At 45.4% G+C, this 25,790-nt stretch overlaps 1 protein-coding gene across 1 annotated transcript in view; it reads left to right on the top strand.

The window, feature by feature from the left end:
* Positions 1-25,790, top strand: part of LOC149124428 (putative ATP-dependent RNA helicase TDRD12) — a 41,030-nt gene that overhangs the window by 8,295 nt on the left and 6,945 nt on the right. The window contains exons 2-5 of the mRNA XM_089304924.1: positions 10,944-11,080; positions 15,088-15,207; positions 17,353-17,408; positions 18,423-18,508. Coding sequence (XP_089161050.1) covers positions 10,944-11,080; positions 15,088-15,207; positions 17,353-17,408; positions 18,423-18,508 — 399 coding nt within the window. The remainder of the gene's footprint in view (positions 1-10,943; positions 11,081-15,087; positions 15,208-17,352; positions 17,409-18,422; positions 18,509-25,790) is intronic.

Raw genomic sequence — 25,790 nt, forward strand, 5'->3', positions numbered from 1 at the left:
AACTATATTGTTTTTAGATAAATAGTATACCTTTATGGTTGCAAATACCTAACACAAGTGCAACTTGTTTGACCAGCAGACCCAAATGCAAACATGTCAATAACTTAAAAAAAAATTTTTTTTTAGTTTTTCTGTACCAACAAATTGAGAACAGCCTATTTATCATATTTATTTAAGTCAGGTGCACCAGAAAGGTAATTTGTGTTAATTTAGCAGTTTTTAATAATTTTTATATAGACACACAATCTGCACATAAGTATCTGGCTCCTGCCATTGGATCAGCCCGGTGCGCCGGCTGCAGCGGCCATTGGAGGGTGAACCAACGGCAAAAAGGAATACCTTTCTCTCTGTCTCTCTCTCACTGTCCACTCTGCCTGTCGGAAGAAAAAAAAAGAAAAGAAAAGACAAAAAAAAAAATTAATGGGGCTGGCTCTGGTGCAACAGGTTAACGCCCTGGCCTGAAGCGCCAACATCTCACGTGGGCGCCGGCTCCTGGCTTCAGATTGGCACAGCTCCGGCCATTGCGGCCAATTGGAGAGTGAACCAGCAGATGGAAGACCTCTCTAACTCTGACTTTCAAATAAAGAAATCTTAAGAGTGTTAATTTTTTTTTAATCTATGATGTCAGTGACCACCCGAGGCTGTTGACATGAGCTGCCTAGACTAAGGAAGCCTTTTGAGTCCACAACTCTCAGTATTTGGACAAGGCCAGAAGCAAAGTGGAAGTTCTCTCCTCCCTTTAGAGAAAAGTACATCCTCTTTTGATGGCTGCTGCTTTCCACTGGGGCCTCACGGAGATCCTTCATGTAGAACATTTTTGCCACAGTGTCTTGGCTTTCTATGCTTGACATGTAAAACAAGTCCATATTTAAACAGACTTTTAAAACTTTGAAACTTTTAAAACTCAGCTGTTTTTAAACAAGTAGAACTTAATGAGACAACGATTATCTCAGTAGGATACAAAAAGACTATTTTCCCAAATATCTATTAACACTTAAGTATTTCATCAACCTCATTGCTTTTACAGAGGATCAGATTTTAATCTTACGTCAAAAAAAAAAAAAACAGATTGATAACTTTTGTAGCTAACAAAAAAATTGTATAACCATTTAAGACTTCCACACACCTTTTGCAGCTTACCTAAACCGTTTTATCTTTTCCATTCCAATCTTACAATCCATGTCCTTTCTTTATCACTAAGAAGCACAGCTTTGACTTGGCAACCTTTTTTCCATCTGTTGATTTTCTTGATTTACATTGAAAATCACAATTTAAAAGAATATCCCGAATTTCAACCTTAGTTACTTCTGAGCAGTCTTGAATTATTTTTATTTATAGACAGCTTATGAAAACCTATTTGTCAACAAATCCAGAGTTTTTCATAGACTGTAAGGTGTTAAGAGTACCTAAGTTTACTTGTGGACACATGTATCTCATTTACCTTTACCCAACTTACATTTAGCAACTACACACAGATTGTTAGGGTTGGAGTAGCTGGGGTTCTGGCCTTTTGTACCCCCCTCCCCCCACCGCCCCGGGATGAGAGAACTGACATCAACGGAGACAGGCCACTTCATTAAGGCAAAGAGGGAAAAGCATCCTGTTCTAGAAAAGTCTGGTCTGGAGTGCACTTGGGGCTGGGGTTTTACCTGGTTAAGGAGGGAGTTTGCCACTGTCGCTGTGGGGGAGGGAGAAGACTTTGCAGCTGGTGGAAAGTGGAACTGGGGGCTCTGGGAAGCCTTGGGAACTTTCCTCAAATCTAATTAGAAAGCTGCCCTGTGCAGCTCATCTATTTAATTAGTTGTTTTGCAAGGAGTCTGGGGGAGGTTGCACCTGGTTCCCCAACCAGAGGAGGTTGCACTGGTTGTCAGAAGGAAGGGAGGAAATGGGGAGGGGGTGGGCTGAGGGCAGAAGGAATGCGGAAGGGGCGATGAGCCCTTTACAGATGACTGAAGATACTGGCATTGTATCATACTTTGAATTAATGTCAGAATTACATTTATATGGAATTTTATTTTTTATAAAACTGGAAATCAGTTTTATCAACCTGAGATCTGTTAAATGGCCATTTTTCATTTAGTCACCTGCTGTCTGGCAAGGGTTAACATCATTGCAGAACCTGTAATGGTTGCATAGAAGCCAATAGGGATTACAGTTGAAGCCTTCATAGGTAAGCCGATGACAGCCACATTTCATTCCCAGGACAGATTTCTCTTTCTTCTTTAGACCTTGGGAAAGCCTCTAGCACAACTTCAATGGTGTCAGCTAGAAACAAGTTTAAGTAAAAGACAAAGGCCTCTGCCACACTTGGGGAGGCTTGGTTCCTGCACCCTGCTTTGCTGTTGCCGTGAGAGCACAGGCTCTTGTTCTGCAGGGAGGGCTCTGCTCCGGCACTGAACCCTGAGCTGCTTCCTCTGCTTGGCGGGCTCCACTCTTTCCTTGGGGTGAGTGTCCAGGCTTTTTTTTTTTTTTTTTTGGAGGCCAGATACTAGTTAAAGCAGTGAAAACAGATTTTATTCAGTACCTCCTGAAGAGAGCTGAGCTCCATTACCAGTGGTGCAGAGGTGCCTGGGTGTTTTAAAGGGAGGGCTGGGGTTGGCACAGCTCAAGGGAAGAGTGAGAAGAGGTCATTCAGGGTAAATGCGTGATCCCAGCTGTGTGTGCTAGCTGGAAGTTATGGAAGTTAGCACGCTGTCTTCTTGCAGAAACTGGCATGGCGGCCCTGGCCTCATAGGAGTGGCTACTGAGCAGGGACACACTTCCAGATTTGTAAGCTTTTTTGAGTGAAGTCTCTAAGAATGGAAGGTTGGGGCCTGCCTCAGATGATAGCCTGAACAGTCAGTTCTTCTGGCATTGTGGAGCTTTCTCTGGCAGGCAGGCAGGCAGGCAGGCAGGCAGGCAGGCAGGCTTATTTATTTATCAATTTTATTTAAGAGTGACAGGGGTCGGGGGAGAGAAATAGCTCTTATCTACTGATACACTTCCCAAACGCCTACCATAGCCAGGACTGGACTGAAGCCAAAGCTGGCAGTAGGGAACCCATTCCAGGTCTCCTGCATGGGTAGCAGGAACCCAGTTGGGCCATCACTGCTGCCTCCCAGGCTCTGCATTAGCAGGAAGCTGGAGTCAGGAGCTGGAACTGAATATTGAATCTTTAGCACTTTGGTGGGGGGATTCAGTGAGTGTCATGACTGTTAGGCCACATGCTCACCACTCAAGCAAGCACTTTAATGAATAATTGCAGTCATCCCAGGGTTGTGGCCTTGTGCTGCTGGAAGCCGGAATCTGGTTGTCTCTGAGTGCGAAGGACTGAATGGAGCCACATGCCCGGAGTGCTGTTTCTAGGGGCAGCAGCTGTAACTGCGTGCTCCTCTGAGCCCTGCACTGCTCACGTACTCCATACTCCTTGCTGTCTCCCCCATTGCCGTTCAGGACTTGGCAAGGATGGGGGGGGGTGTTGATGTGCAGACATCAGGGCTCCCTCTATGGCTGTTTCAGAATTTCTCCCCCTAATCCTCACTGGCACTGACAGCTCTGATTCCTCGAGCCACAGTGTGACTTTGTGTTGAGTTGTTGCCACTCTGTACAACTGGGAGGTGTTCTGGGATAGTGCCCAGTGAAGTTCCTTCTTTCGAGGGTCAGCTCTCCAGTGTCTGTTGCTTTTGCTAGCTCTTCATTTATTTTGTGTTTTTTCAGGGTTCATAATTGTGATGTGTGTGTAACTTATAAACTATTTTGTCCTTGCCAGAATGACTGCTATTCATTTTCCAGTTATTTATTATGAGAATAGTCAAACATTCAGAAAAATAATATGATTACTAAGATGAACTCTTCTATTCCTGCCACTGGTAACTTAGACTCCATATCTCTGGGTGTTTCTGCTTCCATACCTTTTCAGTAGACAGAGTTAGGGAAAACCTCTGAAAAATCGTGCGTTCTGGCTGGATCTGTGGTTCACTTAGCTAATCCTCCGCCTGTGGCACTGGCACCCCAGGTTCTAGTCCCAGTTGGGGCGCTGGATTCTGTCCCGGTTGCTCCTCTTCCAGTCTAGCTCTCTGCTGTGGCCCGGGAAGGCAGTGGAGGATGGCCCATGTCCTTGGGCCCTGCACCCCATGGGAGACCAGGAGGAAGCACCTGGCTCCTGGCTTCAGATCGGCGCAGCACGCTGGCTGTAGCGGCCATTTGGGGGGTGAGCCAACAGAAGGAAGACCTTTCTCTCTCTATCACTAACTCTGCCTGTCAAAAGAAAAAAATCGTGAGTTCTTTTTTAAAATTTAATTTTATTGGCCAGTGCTGCGGCTCACTAGGGTAATCCTCCGCCTTGCGGCGCCGGCACACCAGGTTCTAGTCCCGGTCGCGGCGCCGGAGTCTGTCCCGATTGCCCCTCTTCCAGGCCAGCTCCCTGCTGTGGCCAGGGAGTGCAGTGGAGGATGGCCCAAGTGCTTGGGCCCTGCACCCCATGGGAGACCAGGAGGAAGCATCTGGCTCCTGGCTTCGGATCAGCACAGCATCCTGGCTGTAGCGGCCATTTGGGGGGTGAGCCAGCAGAAGGAAGACCTTTCTCTCTCTCTCTCTCTCACTGTTTAACTCTCCCTGTCAAAAAACAAATCTTGAGTTCTTTTTTAAAATTTAATTTTATTTATTTGAAAGAGTTACACAGAGAGGTAGAGACAGAAAGAGAGGTCTTCCATCTGCTGGTTCACTCCCCAGATGGCTGCAACGGCTGGAGCTGTGCCAGTCGGAAGCCAGGAGCTTCCTCCAGGTCTCCCATATGGGTGCAGGGACCCAAGTTCTTGGGCCATCTTCTGCTGCTTTCCCAGGCCACAGCAGAGAGCTGGATATGGAAGTGGAGCAGCCGGGACTCGAACCGGCACCCCTATGGAATGCTGGCGCTTCAGGCCAGGGCTTTAACCCACTGCACCACAGCGTCTGCCCCAAATCATGAGTTTTTAGTGATGTTGTCAATCAAACTTAATTTTGGGGTGACTGGTGCTGTGGCATAATAGGCTAAGCCTTTGCCTGTGGTGCCAGCATCCCTTATGGGCGCCAGTTCATGTCTTAGCTACTCCTCTTCTATCCAGCTCTATTGTATGGGCTGGAAAAGTAGTAAAAGATGGTCCAAGTATTTGGGCCCCTTCACCTGCATGGGAGACCCAGAAGAAGCTCCTGGCTCCTGGTCTCGGATCTGCCCAGCTCTGGCCGTTGTGGGCATTTGGGGATTGAACTAGCGGATGAAAGACCTTTTTCTCTGTCTCTCCCTCTCTCTCTAACTCTACCTCTCAAATAAATAAAATCTTTTAAAAAATTTAATTTTCCATTTTATAATTCTTTCCCCTAACAATAAAAATAACAATAGTAGATAACAATAGTAGGTAATAATAACAATAGTAGATAAGACCCATTCAGAGAAGTCAGTCTAAGTTTCATCCTTATTCTTTCTACTCCATTCTTTTCTCCTGTAGGAGGTAATCTGTATTTGTTTTGGTTCATCTGCTGTCATTTAAAAAAATATGAGCAGGCTGTATATATATTCATACTTATTTTTCTTACACAAAAAGAATACTAAAAATGTTCTGAACCTTTTATATATATGGATGGTTTAATAGGTATTTTAATAATAAGAATATTTTTAATATTTATATTTTTAAGCTACAGGAGACCAAATAGAACTGATTGCTTTTTGAGTTGTACTACATAATTGAGAATTGCATATTATTGATCACATGTTTTAAATTTTATCTTTGGCTCTTGGTATGACCATTTAAGAGAAAGGTAGTTGTCAAAAATGATAGATCACTTAAATTAGAAAGTTACATGGTTCTAAGGTTTATTTGGTTTTAAAAGAAATCATGCATGATTTTATAATCTTTTAAAAATTCTGCAGGTTGAAGATCCAGATTGCTTCTGGGTTATTATAAAAGGATGTAGTCCCTTTTTGGATCATGAAGTCGACTATCAAAAACTAAATAGCTTGAAGGGTTTCTCCAATGTTCTCTAATAACTTAATGGTGTCAGGACGTAGATTTAGGTCTTTAATCCACGTTGAGTGGATTTTTGTGTAAGGTGTAAGGTAGGGGTCTTGCTTCATGATTCTGCACGTGGAAATCCAGTTTTCCCAGCACCATTTATTGAATAGACTGTCCTTGCTCCAGGAATTAGTTTTAGATCCTTGATCAAATATAAGTTGGCTGTAGATGTTTGGGTTGATTTCTGGTGTTTCAATTCTGTTCCATTGGTCTATCCATCTGTTTCTGTACCAGTACCATGCTGTTTTGATTACAACTGCCCTGTAGTATGTCCTGAAATCTCGTATTGTGATGCCTCCGGCTTTGTTTTTGTTGTACAAGATTGCTTTAGCTATTCGAGGTCTCTTGTGCCTCCATATGAATTTTAGCATCATTTTTTCCAGATCTGCGAAGAATGTCTTTGGTATCTTGATTGGGATTGCATTGAATCTATAAATTGCTTTTGGGAGAATGGACATTTTGATGATGTTGATTCTTCCAATCCATGAGCATGGAAGATTTTTCCATTTTTTGGTATCCTCTTCTATTTCTTTCTTTAAGGTTTTGTAATTTTCATCGTAGAGATCTTTAACGTCCTTGGTTAAGTTTATTCCAAGGTATTTGATTGTTTTTGTAGCTATTGTGAATGGGATTGATCTTAGCAGCTCTTTCTCAGTCATGGCATTGCTTGTGTATACAAAGGCTGTTGATTTTTGTGCATTGATTTTATATCCTGCCACTTTGCCAAACTCCTCTATGAGTTCCAATAGTCTCTTAGTAGAGTTCTTTGGATCCTCTAAGTACAGAATCATATCGTCTGCAAAGAGGGATAGTTTGACTTCTTCCTTCTTGATTTGTATTCCTTTGATTTCTTTTTCTTGTCTGATGGCTCTGGCTAAAACTTCCAGAACTATGTTAAATAGCAGTGGTGAGAGTGGGCATCCCTGCCTGGTGCCAGATTTCAGTGGAAATGCTTCCAACTTTTCCCCATTCAATAGGATGCTGGCTGTGGGTTTTTTATAAATTGCTTTGATTATATTGAGGAATGTTCCTTCTATACCCAATTTGCTTAGAGTTTTCATCATGAAAGGGTGTTGAATTTTATCAAATGCTTTCTCTGCATCAATTGAGATAATCATATGGTTTTTCTTCTGCAGTCTGTTAATGTGGTGAATCACATTGATTGATTTGCGAATGTTGAACCATCCCTGCATACCAGGGATGAATCCCACTTGGTCTGGGTGGATGATTTTCCTGATGTGTTGTTGTATTCTATTGGCCAGAATTTTATTGAGGATTTTTGCGTCTATGTTCATCAGGGATATTGATCTGTAATTTTCTTTCAGTGCTGCATCTTTCTCTGGCTTAGGGATTAAGGTGATGCTGGCTTCATAGAAAGAATTTGGGAGGATTCCCTCTTTTTCGATTGTTCTGAATAGTTTGAGAAGAAATGGGATTAGTTCTTCTTTAAATGTCTGGTAGAATTCAGCAGTGAATCCATCTGGTCCTGGGCTTTTCTTTGTTGGGAGGGCCTTTATTACTGTTTCAATTTCTGTTTCAGTTATGGGTCTATTTAGGTTTTCGATGTCTTCATGGTTCAATTTTGGTAGATTGCATGTGTCCAGGAATCTATCCATTTCTGATAGGTTTTCCTGTTTGCTGGCATACAGGTCCTTGTAGTAATTTCTGATGATTCTTTTTATTTCTGTGGTGTCTGTTGTTACGTTTCCTTTTTCATCTCTGATTTTATTGATTTGGGTCTTTTCTCTTCTTTTTTTAGTTAGTTGGGCCAATGGGGTGTCAATTTTGTTTATTTTTTCAAAAAACCAGCTTCTCGCTTGGCTGATTTTTTGTAATGTTTTTTTGGATTCAATCCTGTTAATTTCTTCTCTGGTTTTAATTATTTCTCTTCTCCTACTAGATTTGGGTTTGGTTTGCTGCAGTTTTTCTAGGTCCTTGAGGTGCGCTGAAAGCTCATTTATTTGGTGCCTTTCCAATTTCTTGGTATAGGCACCTATTGCTATAAATTTGCCTCTCAATACTGCTTTTGCTGTATCCCATAAGTTTTGATATGTTGTGTTGTTGTCTTCATTTACTTCCAGAAAGTTTTTGATTTCTCTTTTGATTTCTTGAATGACCCAGTGTTCATTCAGGAGCATGTTGTTCAGTCTCCATGTGTTTGCATACTTTCTGGGGTTTCCTGAGTTGCTAATTTCCAGCTTTATCCCGCTGTGGTCTGAGAAGCTGCATGGTATGATTCTAATTCTTTTAAATTTGCTGAGACTTGCTTTATGGCCTTAACGTGCTGTACACTGAGGCTTAATGCTAAAACGAGTACTCAAACAGTATATTTCACTTTGTGTTTCTATGGGGGTGCAAACGACTGAAATCTTTACTTAATGTACACTAAACTGATCTTCTGTAAAAAAAAAAAAAAAAAGAAAGAAAGAAATTATCAATTCCCAACTTGACTCTCACTGGGATTAAACATGACAATAGGTCAGATCTGATTTCATCATCATTTAAAAAAAATCATCTATTATTTTTCACTTTATGTTTCTGTGTGGGAGCAAACTGTTGAAATACTTACTTAAGGTATACTAAGCTGATCTTCTGTATATTAAGATAATCGAAAATGAATCTTGATGTGAATGGAAGGGGAGAGGGAGTGGGAAAGGGGAGGGTTGTGGGTGGGAGGGACGGTATGGGGGGGGAAGCCATTGTAACCCATGAGTCGTACTTTGGAAATTTATATTCATTAAATAAAAGATAAAAAAAAAACAAAAAAAAAACCAAAAAAAACTAAATAGCGCCATGAATGACTTCTATAACAGCATGTGTAAAGATATAGAAATAAAACCATTAATGTTGGAAGAAGGACAGGTATGTATCTGAATGCACTTTATTTATTGTATCTTTATTATTATTTGAAGATTTATTTAGTTGAAAGGCAAAGTTAGAGGGACAGATAGATCTTCCATCCTCTAGTTCAATCCCCAAATGGCCTTAATGACCAGGACTGGGCCAGGCCGAAGCCAGGAGTCAGGAGTTCCATCAGGATCTCCCACGTGGGTGCAGGGACCCAAGGACTCAGACCATCTTCCTTTGCTTTCGCAGGCTCATTAGCAGGGAACCAGACTGGAAGTGGAGCAGCCGGAACTGGAACCAGCACCAGCCTTTAATTATCCTATCTTGAAACACTAATCAGGATGTAGGGGTGGGTGTTTGGCCAGGTAGTTGAAACACCACCATGTTAGAGTGTTTACATTCGATTCCTGATTCTAGCTTCCTGCTAATACACAGACCCTGGGAAGCACCAGATGATAGCTCAAGTAATTAGGTCCCTGTTACCCACCTGAGAGACCTGGATTGAGTTCCTAGCTCATAGCCTTCGCCCTCTCCCCCGGCTGTTGTGGGCCTTGGGGATTGAATCATTGGGTGGGAGTGCTCTGTCTACCAGATAATTGTTAAAAATATTTCAGGAGCTTAGAATGATGAATGTGATTAGAGTATTTTAACGTTCATGGCTGTTGCCTTGTGTTAGGTTTTTGGGTTGCATGAGACTCAGGCTGATGGTGGCAGGGGGTGGTGCTTGTGTAGGTCCAAGTGGGGCCTTGGGATAGATGCCATCCAGATCCAGGTGTTAGGGCCGTCTTCCTGGCGGTGGGAGCCAGGGCAGGTATAGGGACCTTGGCAAAGAGGACCTGGGGTTTTCAGTTCTGGGCCAATGCCTCCCTCTTTGGTTGCTCATGGCTTTGACCGACTTGGGATTGTTTCTGCTCTGTGCTCCACATCAGGGCTTCTTTGCTTTCGTGCAGCCTCAGCCACCATTGCTGTGGTCTGATTTTCTCTTGGGTCAGCCACGTTCCAAGTGTGAACTTCAGTAATAGCACGGAGGGGAAGGACATGAACACTCGTTAGGAGGGAGACAAGACCTCATCTGAATTCCTTCCCTCGTGCCCACAAATGTCCTTAGTGACCAATTTGTTATTTTTCCATACCAGTGACATACTGGAGGGATGGAACGGGGTCAGTGGTCCTTTAAGTGTAGTCTTGTTTGGGAAAGCATGATGGGCTCCTCACAGTGAGCATTTACCCAGGAGGTTAGTGCTTTCTCCCTGTCCTTTTGTGGAGAGGTGGTTAAACAGGACACTGTGAATAGATTGAGGGTCACTTGTTTTGAAGAACAGGCGTGCTGTTACCTTCACGTGGGTTTAACATGGGAGAGAGTGCCACTTGCAAGCCATGCTAGGGTGACCCCTCCTTCGTGGCACTGCTGTGAGTGTTTCACTTCATGCTCTCTCCATTCAGTGGCTGTCACTGCCCGAATCCACTTTCATTTGTTTTCTTTTTTTTTAAAGAGTGATTTATTTATTTGAAAGTCAGAGTTACGCAGAGAGGAGAGGCAGAGAGAGAGAGGTGGTCTTCTACTCCCTGGTACACTGCCCAGTTGGCCGCGACAACCAGAGCTGTGCCGATCCAATGCCAGGGACCAGGAGGAAGCTCCTGGTGCAGGGGTCCAGGGACGTGGCCGATCTTCTACTGCTTTCCCATCCATAGCAGAGAGCTGGATTGGAAGTGGAGCAGCCGGGGCTCGAACCGGCGCCAATATAGGATGCCAGCACTGCAGGTAGTGGCTTTACAGGATATGCCACAGCACGGGCCCCTCATTTGTTTCAATATGGTGATTTCTCCCACTCCTTCTGTATTGGTGAGCTGGAATTCTTCCTGTTTAGCACTTTCCTTTCAGCTGATCTCTGCTTTCTGGGGGCCTTTTCCTGGGAGACAGTGCTCAGTTTGGGCAGCCTCCTACACCTGTGTCATCTCCTGTAAGTGGGGTACAGGCTGAGACGATGTGGAGAGGAGCCTTTAGGGCTGTCATCACGTGACTAGAGGTTTTACTGCTGAACGTAATAAAGCCTGCCTTCTGTTTTGCAGGTCTGCGTGGTGTATTGTCCGGAGCTACGGTGCTGGTGCAGGGCCGTCATTAAGTCAATCATGTCTTCAGCAGACCATTACCTGGCAGAGTGTTTCCTTGTAGACTTCGCCAGGTACATTCCAGTAAAAGCTAAAAAGTACGTATGTGTGTGTTTTTTTTTTTTTTATTTAATGAGCATAAATTTCCAAAGTACAGCTTATGGATTACAAGAGCTTCTCCCCCCCGTAACTTCCCTCCCACCCACAACGCTCCCCTCTCCCACTCCCTCTCCCCTTCCCCTTCACATCACGATTAATTTTCAATTATCTTTATATATAGAAGATCAATTTAGCATATGTTAAGATTTCCACATTTTGCTCCCACACAGAAACACAAAGTGTAAAATACTATTTGAGTACTACTTACAGCATTAATTAAACACCTAAGAGTAATTGTGTATTAATTACAGAGTTCAACCAATAGTTTTAAGTAGAATATAAAATGCATCTTTTGTATTGTTGTGGCTTCCCCCCAACCCTGACCTCCCTCCCTCCCATGGCCCTCCCCTCCCCCACTCCCTCTCCCATCCCGCCCTTCATCACGTTTCATTTTCAATTACCTTCATATACTGAAGATCAACTTAGTATATACTAAGCAGGGATTTCCACAGGCTGCACTCACACAACCGAACCAGGTATAGGGTATTGTTCGACTAGTAGTGTTGTTTTTAAGTTTCATAGTAAAACACATTAAGGACAGAGATCCTATACGGGGAGCATGTACCCAGTGACTCCCGTTGTTGATTTAACAATTGGCACACTTATTTATGCTGTCAGCAATCACCCGAGCCTCTTGCTATGAGCTGTCTAGGCTATGGAAGCCCCTTGAGTTCACCAACTCTGAATTTGTTTAGACGTATGTGTGGTTTTATGTCTGTTTGCCTTACTCTCTTTAAGGAGATAATGATGAATTTTAAAGGAGAATGTCAGTTTTTAAAGTAAGGGGATTACCTTTTGCAAAAAGAAGACATTGAGAGTTTTTGTGCCTTAAGAAATGAAAACTTGGGCCAGGCATTTGGCGCGGTGATGAAGTCACGACTTGGATGCCTGTGCGTCACATCAGAGTGCCTGCACTTGAATCTCAGCTCCACTCTCCACTCTGGTTTTCTGCCAGTGCACCCCCGGGAGGCAGCAGATGAGGGCTCAAGTTGACCCCTGCCACCCACACGGGAGACTGAGTTCTGGACTCCTGGTGTCAGCCTGGCTGTTGCCGCATTTGAGAAATGAATCAACCAGTGGACAGGCATCTGCGTTTGTCTGTCTCTGACTTTCAGATAAATAATGAAGGAAGACTGCAGGTTTCCATTCTGCGTGCATGACTAGGGGAGCAAATGGTCCTAATGAGGACAGAGAGAGTGACTGTGGCCTTTCTCCACTTGCCTGCCTAGGGTGGGGCAGGGCAGGTTCAGGCTGTTCCCTTCTCGTCTCCTGGGTGCCCTGTGCCAGCTGCTCTCTGGCCTGTCCTCTTAGTTTGCACGTGGGATGGGGTGGGTCCTTCAGTGCGGTTTGCCTCACTACCAGGAGGTAGAGAGAAACTCTCCGTGTCTCCACAGAGGAGGAAATTGATGGCCACCCTCAGGTTGCAGAGAGCAGATTATATACTCAAGTGTGTATTCCTGGTTGTTCTGCGTCACAGAGTAAAGGTGTGGCTATCACGTAGGGTGCGGAGACAGTTCAGGCTCGTCCTGACTGTAACCTTCATTGACTGTGGGACTGCATGTCACAGCTCACTAGAAAACATTAGCACATCACTGTGTTCCTAAAGTTGTATTGATAAAATGCATGAAGTTTTAATAAATGGTTTCTGGGGGTGGGGGGAACATGCCAGCACACGAGACTAGTGCTGTGGTATAGTAGGTTAAGTCTCTGCCTGCCGTGCCAGCATCCTATATGGGCACCCGTTCACTTTGAATCCAGCTCCCTACTCATGGCCTTGGAGAACAGCAGAAGATGACCCAAGTGCTTGGGCCCTTGCACCCACGTGGGAGACCCAAAGTAGCTCCTGGCTTTGGATTGGCCCAGCTCTGGCCATTGTAGCTATTTGGGGAGTGAGCCAGAGAATGGAAGACCAAGCTCTCTGTCTTTCCCTCTCTCTGTCTATAGCTTTACCTCTCAAATAAATAAATGTTAAGAAAAAGCTAGCACAAGTCACTGTTGGTGTTTAGTGATAATTGTCCCATGGTTTGTCCCAGAGTAAGAGGATGTCCATTTAATAGGCAAACACAAGGGCTCTTATTCCAGTGCAAAAAGAGCAGAGCCAGCTAGCCTTTGGTGCAGTAAGAGGTGTCTCTCACATAGAGGAGTTTCGTGGCAGAAGGGCTCATCAGACATGGAGGATTTGCAGATACTTAAGGGAAAAGTAGGTGCCTCCCCAGCTTGGGATTCTGCACCTCTGTGACCATAATTGTTATAAAAGTACTTGGGGTCAGCGCTGTGGCATAACGGTACAGTCACCAACTGCAGAGCCGACATCCCATATAGGTGCCGGTTAAAAAGCCCAGGCTGCTTCACTTCTGACCCAGCTCTCTGCTATGGCCTGGGAAAGCCAAGTCCTTGGGCCCTGCACCCGTGTGCAGGAAGACCTGGAAGAAATTCCTTACTCCTGGCTGCAGATCCGCACAGCTCCAGCCGGTGTGACCAATAGGAGAGTGAACCTGTGGATGGAAGACCTCTCCCTTCCCCTCCCCCTCCCCCCTCCCCCTATTAATCCCGCTCTCCCTTCCCCCCTCTCCCTCTGTGCAACTCTTTCAAATAAATAAATCTTTTTTTTTTTTTTTAAGTACTTACTGTGTTTAGCCATCTGGGGAGCTTTTCCTTTTGTATTTGGTGTTTTGAGTTTATTTTTGGCAAGAAAATCAAACGATTAAGTAGAGCTCTAACCTGTCTAAGACAAAGGGTAGGGCTTCAGGGAAGAGAGCTGCTTGATGGTGAGGAAATATGTTGACATGTCTGTTGCTTGCCTTACTTGTCACCTCGCCGTCCATCAGCTGTTTTGTGCAAAGTTGGCAAATACTAATTTTTAAAACATCTGTTCATAGACAGCAATGTTGGAGTAATTCTGGTCACATAGTAAATGGAATTTATTTCACAGGCTTATTCATTGTTATTCAGTGTTTCCTTTTATTTTTCACTTTTTATGTATTTGAAAGGCAGAGAGAGAGAGAGCGCACGTGCCTTCTTGTTTCACTTCTAAAATACCTACAACAGCCCTGGGTAGGCCATGCTGGAGCCAGGAACTGGAAACTCAATGTGGTCTCTCCTGTGGGTGGCAGAGACCCAGCCACCTGCTGCCTCCCAGGGCCTGCACCAGCAGGAGGCTGATTGGGTGTGGAACAAGAACTGGAGCCCGGGTGTTCTGACTCGAGATCAGGGCATCCCAAGCAGCATCCCAGCAGGTAGGCCGCATGCCTGCCCCTGTGCAGTATTTCTGTTCCTTCTTTCCCTCCTTCCTCTCTTCCTCCCTCCTTCCCTCCCTTCCTTCTGATTTGTGGTATGAAAGGCAGAGTGACAGAAAAGGAGAGAAAGAAAGAGAAGTGTATCTTTCATCCTTTGGTTTACTCCTGCAAATACCCACCACAGCCAAGCTGAAACCAGGAACCCAGAACTCCACCTGAGTTTCCCATGTGGGCACAGGGACCCAAGTACTTGAATTGTCTTCATGATGTCCCAGGCGCATTAGCAAGGAGCTGGATCGGCAGTGGATCTGGGCCCAAGCTGGCACTCGCATGGACACTGGTGCCGTGGGTGGCGCCTTCACCTGCGCCACAGTGCCAGCTGCACAGTGTGTCTTAACCTGAGGAGCCTCACCAGATACACTCTCCCTGAATTCCTGCCCCTGTGCCATGAAATTTTGATGCCACAGATACACTGAATCACTATGTAGGATCTCTCTGCTTTTACAGGAAGATTTTTTCCACCCTCCAAGAAGCAGTTCTGTCCCCTTGGCCAGATGTCTCCAAGCATCTGTTGGAGGCTGTGTTAGAATCAGAAAGGCATGTCTTTACTTTGTTTTACGGCAAGCATGTTACTGACCTAGGTGAACTATAAAGGAGTCTGTTCTGTGTTGTGTGTTTTATAATGGAACTCTCTCTGCTTCATTTGTCAGCATCCGAGTTGCAGTGGAATCATTTATGCAGCTTCCCTACAGAGCAAAAAAGTTCCGGTTGTACTGCATGAAGCCTGTTACATTGCACATTGACTTCTGTGAAGACAGCGCCGAGATTGTGTAAGTACAGGTTCTGAAGTCACAGGAATCATGAGTAAACGCCTTCAGTTTGTGTCTGCATTTATGTGCCATCAGTTACCCGCTAGCAGGTTTTGAAGGTCTGGGTTCTGCAGGAGGCAGCCTCTGAGTTGGTGCTGGTCAAACTGGCTGTGAGTAGAATTCTCAGGCACCCCCTCCCAGGCCAGAGCTCTGTGCCTTTTGACTTAAAAAAACAACTTATAAAAAGTAGTAGAGGCCGGCGCCGCGGCTCAATAGGCTAATCCTCTGCCTTGCGGCGTCGGCACACGGGGTTCTAGTCCCGGTCGGGGCGCCGGATTCTGTCCCGGTTGCCCCTCTTCCAGGCCAGCTCTCTGCTGTGGCCAGGGTGTGCAGTGGAGGATGGCCCAAGTCCTTGGGCCTTGCACCCCATGGGAGACCAGGAGAAGCACCTGGCTCCTGCCTTCGGATCAGCGCGGTGCGCCGGCTGCAGCGCGCCAGCCGTGGTGGCCATTGGAGTGTGAACCAACGGCAAAAGGAAGACCTTTCTCTCTCTCTCTCTCTCTCTCTCTCTCTCTCACTGTCCACTCTGCCTGTCAAAAAAAAAAAAAGTAGTAGAGTAATTCTAAAGAAAAGCTTTCATGAAATAAAACTGCTGGAGCATTAAAAAAATGTTGACCACATGCCTGCCTCTGTCCCACGTCTTTCCTCCTGGAGGCCTCTGTGGGCTGTGCAGGCTTTGACCTTCCCACCCTCCATTGGTGCACTTACATACCCATGTGATCGTGGATCCTGCCCTCTGTCAGTGCCCGTACACACCCCTGTGCGCCTGGATCTCGCCCTCTGTCGGTGCACTTAGACACCCCTGTGAGCCTGGATCTCGCCCTCTGTCGATGCACTTACATACCCCTGTGAGCCTGGATCCTCCCCTCTGTCCGTGAGGTTAGACACCTCTGTGGGCATGGACTTTCTTAGGAAGAGAACAGGCTCTCTTGTTTGCAGAATTAACTTAGGAGTAGCTGTGGAGATTCTTTGCCAATCCATATCCCTCTCCTAACCACTTTGAGTCTTTTTCATGGGTGACTATGACCGATGTGGTTATTGGATTTAACTGCCCCCCCCCCATTTGATCTTTAAAATAACTCTTGGAAGGAATGGATCTTGTGATACAGCCGATTAAGCCACTGCTTGGGGCACCTTTGGTTCCATACTGGAGTACCTGATGTAAGTCCTGGCTGCCCACTTCCAGGACAGCTTCCTGCTAATGCCCTATGAGACAGCAAATGGTGGATCGAATCCTGAATACCTGCCACCTGTGAGGGAGACCTGAGTGGAGTTCCGGGCTCCTGGTTTCGCCATGGTCCAGGCCCAGTTGTTGGAGACATTTGGAGAGTGAACCAGTAGATAGAAGATTTCTCTCTCTCTCTCTTGCCCTCTCTGATGCTCTGCCTTTCAAATAAATAAAAATGAATAAACATTTAAAAAACTAAAATAACTCTTGAAGTATGGTGGTAGCATATCTGATAGATCCAAACAAGAGAAATGTAAATATATTATTCTGATCTTGACTTTTTATTTTATTTTTATTCCTTCTAAATACTGGTTTCTCCTGATTTTCTACTGCCTATACCGTTTCCTATGATTTTCTTTCCAAAGCATAGGCAAGATGTAGAAAGGTTAAGTTGATAGAGATCAAATGGGAGGTGGCGAATGGGTGCTCTAGTGGGCAGAGTGAGGACCATAGCAGCCGCTTCCCCACAGCTGCCCCTACACTGTTGGCTTAGCCGACATGTACTGATCCCTCTCTGTGCCAACCTGTGGAGACGCAGTGATCTCAGAATCGCTGCCCTAGGGAGCTTGTGTTTTGATTTGTCACAGGTAACTGATGTTGCAGCAGACAGTGCCAGGTGGTGAGCACAGGTCACGTCACTGGGGCCCTGGGATGTGAGTTTGTGTTGGTGCAAGCAGCAGTGCGGAGAGAGGTGTGTCACAGGAAGCAGCTGGGGTCTTTATCCCCACCCAGAGCAGGGCCAGAGCTATGTTCTCTGTTGTGTGCAGCGTGTGCTTGATTGGTCATGCAGAAAGAGCCCTGTGTGTGGTTTACAAAGCAAGGTTAGTGTACTAGCCTTGGGGTTTTGTTTAATGAAGTTGCCCTGTTCACTGTTTCAGACCTGCCAAGAAGTGGGACAGTGCCGCTATTCAGTACTTTCAGAATGTCCTGAAAGGTAAGCCTGTGCGCACTCAGAGCCTGCTTTGAACTGCCGCCGAGGTCGCTCAGCCTTCTGTGGGTGCGGGCTTGGCCAGGTGCCTGCCTGGCTGTTTGACCCTCTTGGCAGGTTTCCCTAAGTACCTGCAGCTGCTTCTGCCCAGTACTCAGCACCCCTGCAGCTTTGTAGGTGAACGGGGAGGTCAGTAGCTGACAGCTGATCAGAAAGGGGCCTTTTGTGTGGGGGATGCCTGCACGAGAATAGTGTCCACTGCTTTGCTTGCATAGAAGCTGCAACACTGCAGAGTAAATGGACACGGATGTTATTAGACCAGCAGTTGCTGGAAAGCCTAGCTTTGTTCAGTGAGCGAGATTATAGGAAGTGGGTGTTTGCTATATAATAATCAGTTGCTGATTTAAGATGTGTAAAGTGTCATTGACAACCTGTGTAGTGGCTCTCTTCATTTCATGTCAGTGTCTCTTGTGGCATCTGTCCTGACCCCGGCAGTCAGAAGCCTAGTGACTCTGTCTGCTTCTTAAGGCTGTAGGCTGTTCAGAAGAGTTAGGGAGTGTGAAATGCCTGTGGGACGGCCTGGTACCTAATTGAGTCCTGCCTCCTCTTCTGAGCTGTCCTGCAACACTGGGGAAAGGAAAACCAAGTGCTCTGATGTTGGAAGGAACTGGAGGTTGGAAGGGTCGCTAGATTTGGAATTTGGGCCCTTGTGAGCTCTCTGGGGCTTCTGGGAAGTGAGCATGGGGGTTTGGATGAGGCCGACCATTGGGAGGACCAAGAAGTACCCTGGAGGGGGAGGCATTTGAAGGGTGGCAGGAGGATGCTGTTGATGGGATAAAGGGCTTACTTATAACACCACTGGCCGAAGAGCCTTTTTCACGGCTCCTGGGAAGACTTTGGTCATTTTGGCTCTGGGAACTTTTTCGTGGTTGGCAGAGATTAACAGATGGGAAATAGCCATGATTTTCTCAAGAACGCTTTTAATGTCAGCTGATTTGGGTTTTCTTTTGTGCCATCTAGCAACTACCCAGGTAGAAGCCAAATTATGTGCTGTGGAAGAAGACACTTTTGAGGTTTACCTTTATGTAACCATAAAAAATGAAAAAGTAAGTTGTATTTTAAATTTTAAATTCTATTTTAAATTCTACTTTAGTAAAACAGTGAATAAATGCCAAGTAAAACAGTGTAATTCATGCAGCATAGAAATCATCTTAATATTTCAAAGTCTTAAGTTAAAAGTAGCCAGGACTGTGTATTTTCTATTGATTATTTTTAAAAAATACTTCATTTTATTTAGTGATGGGCAAAAATTATTATAGTAATAAGTCTGAACTGTTGTTTCCTTACGATTTTTAGAAATGACTCATTTGTGGGCCGGCGCCGCAGCTCACTAGGCTAATCCTCCGCCTTGCGGCGCCGGCACACCGGGTTCTAGTCCTGGTCGGGGCGCCGGATTCTGTCCCGGTTGCCCCTCTTCCAGGCCAGCTCTCTGCTGTGGCCAGGGAGTGCAGTGGAGGATGGCCCAGGTGCTTGGGCCCTGCACCCCATGGGAGACCAGGAAAAGCACCTGGCTCCTGGCTCCTGCCATCGGATCAGCGCAGTGCGCCGGCCGCAGCGCACTGGCCGCGGCGGCCATTGGAGGGTGAACCAACGGCAAAAGGAAGACCTTTCTCTCTGTCTCTCTCTCTCACTGTCCACTCTGCCTGTCCAAAAAAAAAAAAAAAAGAAAAGAAATGACTCATTTGCTACCATGTCAGTTCACTGCTCTCACCTGCTCTGGGGTTTGTTCACAGTGTATTTTGTGGCCCTTTAAAGGATTCACATAAGCGCAGAGAAGGAGATGGCACACATGAGCCCCTCCTGAAGTACCTGCTGCTGCCCTGGTGCAGTTCTGCACCTGGGTCAGAGCGGCAGGGTGGTGTGGATCCAGGGCCTCCGGGAGCCCACACACAGTGCCTTCCTCATGAATTTAACTTTTTTAAAATAATTTTGGACTTTCAGAGGAGCTTCAAAAATAGTATGGAGCTATTTGGATGTGGTTTACCTTGTTTTCCTAATGTTAGCGTCGTACAGAACCGCAGTGCAGTCAAAAACTGGCAGATTAACATGAGTAAATACTGCTAAAGTGTCCTTGGCCCTCACCGGAGTGTTGCAGTGTTCCCACTGGTTTCCTTTTTCTGGTCCAGGGTCTGAGCCAGGCCTCCAGCTTGCCTCCAGTGTCCTGTCTGGTTAGTCTCCCAGAGTCGGGAGACAGTTCTTCAGTCTTCCTTCATGGCCTGGACGCTTCTGAAGAGTCCTGGTCAGTTATGCTGCAGAGGAACGTTCAGTTTGACTTGGCCTGATGTTCTCATGATCAGACTGAGGTTGTGCGTGTTGGCAGAGAGAGAGAGAGGTCTTCCATCCACTGGTTCACCCCCCAACTGGCTGCGACGGCTGGAGCTACGCCGATCCAAAGCCAGGAGCCAGGAGCTTCCTCTGGGTTTCACACACAGGTGCAGGAGCCCAGGGACTTGGGCCATTTTCTGCTTTCCCAGGCCATAGCAGAGAGCTGGATCGGAAGTGGGGCAGTTGGGACTAGAACTGGCACCTGTATGCCATGCCAACACTGCAGGCAGCAGCTTTACCTGCAACACCACAGCGCCAGGCCCTATCAGACATTCTGAATTTGCTACGGTGAGGCTTACTTTTTCCATCATTCCTTCTACAGTTTTAAAACTTTAATTATCTTTTTTAAAAAGATTTATTTATCTATTTGAAAGTCAGAGAGAGAAGGAGAGACAGAGAGAGAGAGGTCTTTCATCTACTGGTCCACTGCCCAACCAGTTGCAATGGCGAGAGCTGAGTTGACCTGAAGCCAGGAGCCAGGAACCTTCCCTGGGCCTCCCACATGGGCACAGGGGCCCAAGGACCCAGGCCATCCTCCAGTGCCTTCCCAGGTCATAGCATAGAGCTGGATTGGAAGTGGAGCAGCCAAGATCCAAACTAGCACCACATGGGATGCGGGATGCTGGCACCACAGGCCTAGGCCCTAACCCGTTGAACCACAGCACTGGTCCTTTATTTATCTTTTTTTAAAAAGATTTTCTTGGCCAGCCCCGTGGCTCACTAGGCTAATCCTCTGCCTGCAGCGGCGGCACCCCGGGTTCTAGTCCCAGTCGGGGCGCCGGATTCTGTCCCAGTTGCTCCTCTTCCAGACCAGCTCTCTGCTGTGGCCTGGGAGTGCGGTGGAGGATGGCCTGAGTGCTTGGCCCCTGCACCTGCATGGGAGACCAGGAGGAGGCACCTGGCTCCTGGCTTTGGATTGGAACAGTGCACTGGCTGGCAGGCCATGGCAGCCCCTTGGGGGGTGAACCAACGGAAAAAGGAAGACCTCTCTCTCTCTCTCTCTCTCTCTCACTGTCTAACCCTGTCAAAAATAAATAAATAAAATAAAATAAAAATATTTTATTTATTTGAGAGGTAGAGTTATAGACAGAGAAAGACATAGAGAAAGGTCTTCCTCTGCTGGTTCACTCCCCAAATGGCTGCAGTGGCAGGAGCTGAGCTGATCTGAAGTCAGAAGCCAGGAGCTTCTTCCAGCTCTCTCACAGGGGTGCAGGGGCCCAAGCACCTGGGCTATCTCTCACTGCTTCCCAAGGCCATAAGCAGAGAGCTGGCTTGGAAGAGGAGCAGCTGGGATGCAAACTGGACCCATACAGGATGCTGGTGTGGCAGGTGGAGGCTTAGCCTACTGTACAGAGCACAGGCCCCTATTGATCTTTCTGTTTCTTTGAAAGGCAGAGAGACAGAGATCCTCAATATCCTGGGTCACTCTCCAAATGCTGTCATTGACTAAGCCTGGGCAGGCCAAAGCAGGGAGCCAGGAACTCAATCTGGGTCTCCCCGTATGGGTTACCAGGCCTCAAATTCTGGAATCGTCATCTGCTGGCTCCCAGGGTCTGCATTAGCAGGAAGCTGAATTGAAAGCAGAGCTGGGTTTCAGACCAGGCACTTTGATATGGGATGCAGGCATCCCAAGTGGTGACATAAATAACCACTGTACCAAATGCCTGCCTCTACATTTTTAATGAAAAAACTATCCCTTCTTCCTCACTTACGGAGTGTATTCAACAATTTCTGTTAGTATGGACTTTGGATTATTTGTTTTGTTTGGAAGGTTGTAATCCCCTCAAATTATCATTACCATCTTGCTCAGTTGTCTCAAGTTTGGGTCATTAAGGGCTTCCTTGTGTTCTTCCATTGTGACCCTTCATTGTTTACACACAGTTTTCTGGGGCCCCAAGATGCCCCAAGATCATTTTCCAGACCCAACTGTATAATCAACCACTTCTTCAAGAAATTCTGGTTCCTTTTGTTAAAAAATGACATTTAGATACCCAGATGAGGGCATAGGTGTGTTTGCTGCTACTGGGATGAAAGAGATTGTCATTCCTCTCAGCAGAAAGAGTTAGGAATACAAACATGTACACACACACTTTATAACTGTGTGTACATGCACACACACACATGTCTTTATTGCTAACCTATCCATCTATACTTATGTTAAGGACTCTGATACTTTGATTTCAGTCCAACAACCTAACCCTCCCCTTTCCTTTTTTTTTTATACTTATTTATTTGAAAGACAGAGACAGAGGGAGAGATGCAGAAAAAGAGATTTTCCTTATGCTTGGTTCACTCTCCAAATGGCTGCAATGCCCAGGGCTGGGTCAGGCTGAATCCAGAAGCCAAAAACTCTAACTGGGTCTTTACATGGGTATAAGGGGCAGGTTCAAGCACTTGGACCATCTTCCACTGCCTTCCCAGGTACGTCAGCAGGGAATCGGATTGGAAGCAGAGCAGCAAGGACTTGAGCCAGTGCTCCAGTAGGGGGTGCTGACATCCACAGATGGTGGCTTAACTCGCTGTACCCCAACACTTGCCACTTTCCTTGTTCTTGACACTTTATTTTAACAGTATACTTACCTGATTGACGTAAAGAAATCTCAAATGCCAACATTGCTCTAAGAGATTTGTCTTTAGCCTATTATATACAGCAAAAATACTGTTTTAAAAGTTACTGATGTTAGTGTTTTTCTTTCACAACTTCTTCAATGTTAGTGTTTATTTTGCATTTTGGGTTTCTCACATTCTGGTTGATTTTTATCTGTTATTTTTCATTGTTTATTTTATACTTTGGTGAAAACAAACAAGCAGAAAACTATCAGATTGTTGATTATGAGGGCCAACCTTGTAAGATGTCTTTGTTTTAAAAAGCCTTTATTGACTGCTTTATTCTTGCTGTTTAAAAATAAGTCTTTCTCACCACATGGGTTGGTGTGCTGATAAGACTTGCCTTGACTGAAGGCTGGGAGGTCTGTGCTTAACTGAGGGAGAACTTAAAATGGATGCATGAGGTCATGATTGCCAGAGAAAGAGGATTAGGGCCAATAATCCTCTTTAGGCTCACAAAGGAAACACCAGCATGTGTCCCAGGGTGTTCTGTTTTTTGGGCTGGCAGCTTTCTTTCAAGATGATTTTAAGATACTTCCATGTTGTTGCGTGTGTCAGTGGTCTCCTGTTGTAGGGATGTGATATGTGTGCATTTATTCCTGCACTTATTGATGGTGTTTGAGTTGTGGCCAGCTTGGGGCTGTTACCAATATTCATGTAAAAGTCTTCCTGTGGACCTGTGCTTTTATGACTCTTGAGTAAATACCTAGAATATTATTTTGGGTGGGCCGGCACTGTGGCACAGTGGGTAAAGCCATTGCCTATAGTGCTAGCATCCCATATGGGCACCGGTTAGAGTCCTGGGTGCTTCACTTTTAATCCAGCTCTCTGGTATGGTCTCAAAAAGCAGTAGAAGATGGCCCAAGTCCTTTGGGCCCCTGCACCCATGTGGGAGACCTGGAAGGAGTTCCTGGCTCTTGGTTTAGGATTGGCGCAACTCCGGCCATTGCGGCCAGTTGGGGAGTGAACCAGCAGATGGAAGACCTCTCTCTCTCTCTCTCTCTCTCTCTGCCTCTCTGCCTCTCTGTATGTAACTCTGACTTTCAGATAAATAAATAAATCTTTTAAAAAGAATATTATTTTGTGTAAGTTATGGATAATACTGTAGATATTTAGGAACTGCCAAATTGTTTTCCAAAGTATATCATTTTACATTTCCAAAGGCAATGTATAGGTTCCAATTTCTCTGCTTCCTCTGTTTTAAAGATTTATTTATCAGATTAGATTAAGATGGCAGAGTAGAGAGGGAGCTTACTGCTCTAGTCCAGGAAAAGATAGTTTTTAAAAAGTGGGGATAGTGCAGTCTCAGGGAAGAATTAGGGAGAAAGCGACAGGAAATTCCATGCAAATTAGAGGGACACAGTAGGGAGGGTGTGGATGCCCACAGTTGAGGACCCCAGCAGCCAAGAGCATCAGCACCAGCTTTGGAGACTGAGGTGAGACTAGACTGCAGCAGCTCAAACCAGTGGTGATAAAGCTACAGGAAAAGCCTAGAGGGAATCTGGCTTGGAGCTCTGTGAAGGATGGCATACCTGCCAAACTAGAGGAGGAAAAGGGGGGAGCATGTTTCTCTCTCTCCAATCACCCTACAACGGCATCCTGCAAGAAGCAAATAGAGAGCAGGCACTATTTTGGACATACATAACAGCTGCGCCAGGTTGTGTCTGCACACAGGACCAGACAAGCAGAGACTTCTGAGTCTGGTGGGGAGAACTAATGGGGGCTGGATGCTCATGACTGTGGGAGGCTTTTATGCCAGGACTGTGAGAAGAGATAGGCTGTGTGGGAGGGCTCAGGGTGTGGCTGGGACTTTGGGCAGTCACTGTGGGAGACTCCACATGCTCAGGGCTCCCTGGTTACCTGGTGAAGGACATTGCTGGGGAATCTACTTATACCAAGGCCTGCAAAGATCTTTGTGTGATCCTAGCTAGTGCCCAGGCACTGGTGTCGTTGGAAGAGAGGAGGTGAGCTGAGTCTATGCCAACAGAGCAGAACAAACCTCCCCTCTGATTAAAATAATAATAAAGACTTACCACACCCAACCCAGTGTCACCTAAGATACTCCCTTCAGCCTGGAACAGAGCCCCTGGCCATATCCACCTTGTGCCTCTAGGTATCTGCTGAAAAAAAATACTCCACTAATCCACAGAGGCATAGTCCAAAGATAAAAGCCACCACAGCTAAAAACAAAGAAATCAATGAGTTAATCTTAAGAAATGCCAAATAAATGCACCAATTCAAGAAACAGGAATAAGGAAGACAACATGATGCCCTCAGAAGATCATAACACTTCAATACTAGATTGTGAAGATGAAGAGATTGAAGAAATGCCAGAAAGAGAATTTAAAAAAATTGATCGTAGGATTACTTAGAAGTTATCAGAAGCAAATGCACGAACTAATGAAATCCATACATGATGTGAAAGAATATTTATCCCACGAAATTGAGATCTTAAAGCAAGATGAAATTTTGGAAATGAAGAATTCAATAGAACAAATAAAAAATGCAGTGGAAAGCCTTAACAACAGAATCGATGAAGCAGAAGAAAGAATATCTGACTTTAGAAGACAAATTGCAGGAAATTATACAGTCATATCAAAAGTGAGAAGAAATTGGAAAACTAAAAAGCATTGTTGGGAATCTTAAGGATCCTATCAAATGACCCAACATACGGGTTCTAGGAGTTCCTGAAGGTGTGGAAAAAGAGAAAGGATTAGAAGGCCTTTTTGGTGAAATAATAACAGAAAACATCCCCAATTTGGAGAAAGGGACATCCAAGTACAGGAAGCACATAGAGCTAATTAGACATGACCAGAAAAGATCTTCACCATGACACATTGTAATCAAACTCTCCCAAGTAAAACATAAGGAAAAGATTCTAAAATGTACATGAGAGAAATGCCAGATTAATTTCAGAGGATCTCCAATTAGACTCACAGCAACCTTACCATCAGAAACCCTATAGGCTAGGAGAGAATGATGAGATAAATTCCAAGGCTTAAGAGGAAAAAAAAAACTGTCAACCCATAATACTGTACCCTGCAAAGCTGTCATTTAAAATGAAGGTGAAATAAAGACCTTCCGTAACAGAAATTGAAAGAATTTGTCACCACCTGTCCAGCTTTGCAAAAGATGCTTAAAGATGTGCTACACACAGAAACACAGAAACATGGGTATAACTGTTAAAGAAGATGAAGGCAGAAAATCTTTCAGTAAAAATACAAAGGAAATCCAAAGGAAACAATAGGAATATTTATGGGAAAATGGCAGGGTGAAATTTTTACTTATCAATAGTCACTTTGAATGTAAATGGACTCAACTCTTCAGTTAAAAGGCACAGATTGGCAGAATGTTTTGTATTTGTTGCCTACAAGAAACACATCTCACCAACAAGGA

Source organism: Oryctolagus cuniculus, chromosome 10 (genome assembly GCF_051225735.1).
Source record: "Oryctolagus cuniculus isolate XC-2025 breed Fujian yellow rabbit chromosome 10, ASM5122573v1, whole genome shotgun sequence".
Lineage (NCBI taxonomy): Eukaryota > Metazoa > Chordata > Mammalia > Lagomorpha > Leporidae > Oryctolagus > Oryctolagus cuniculus.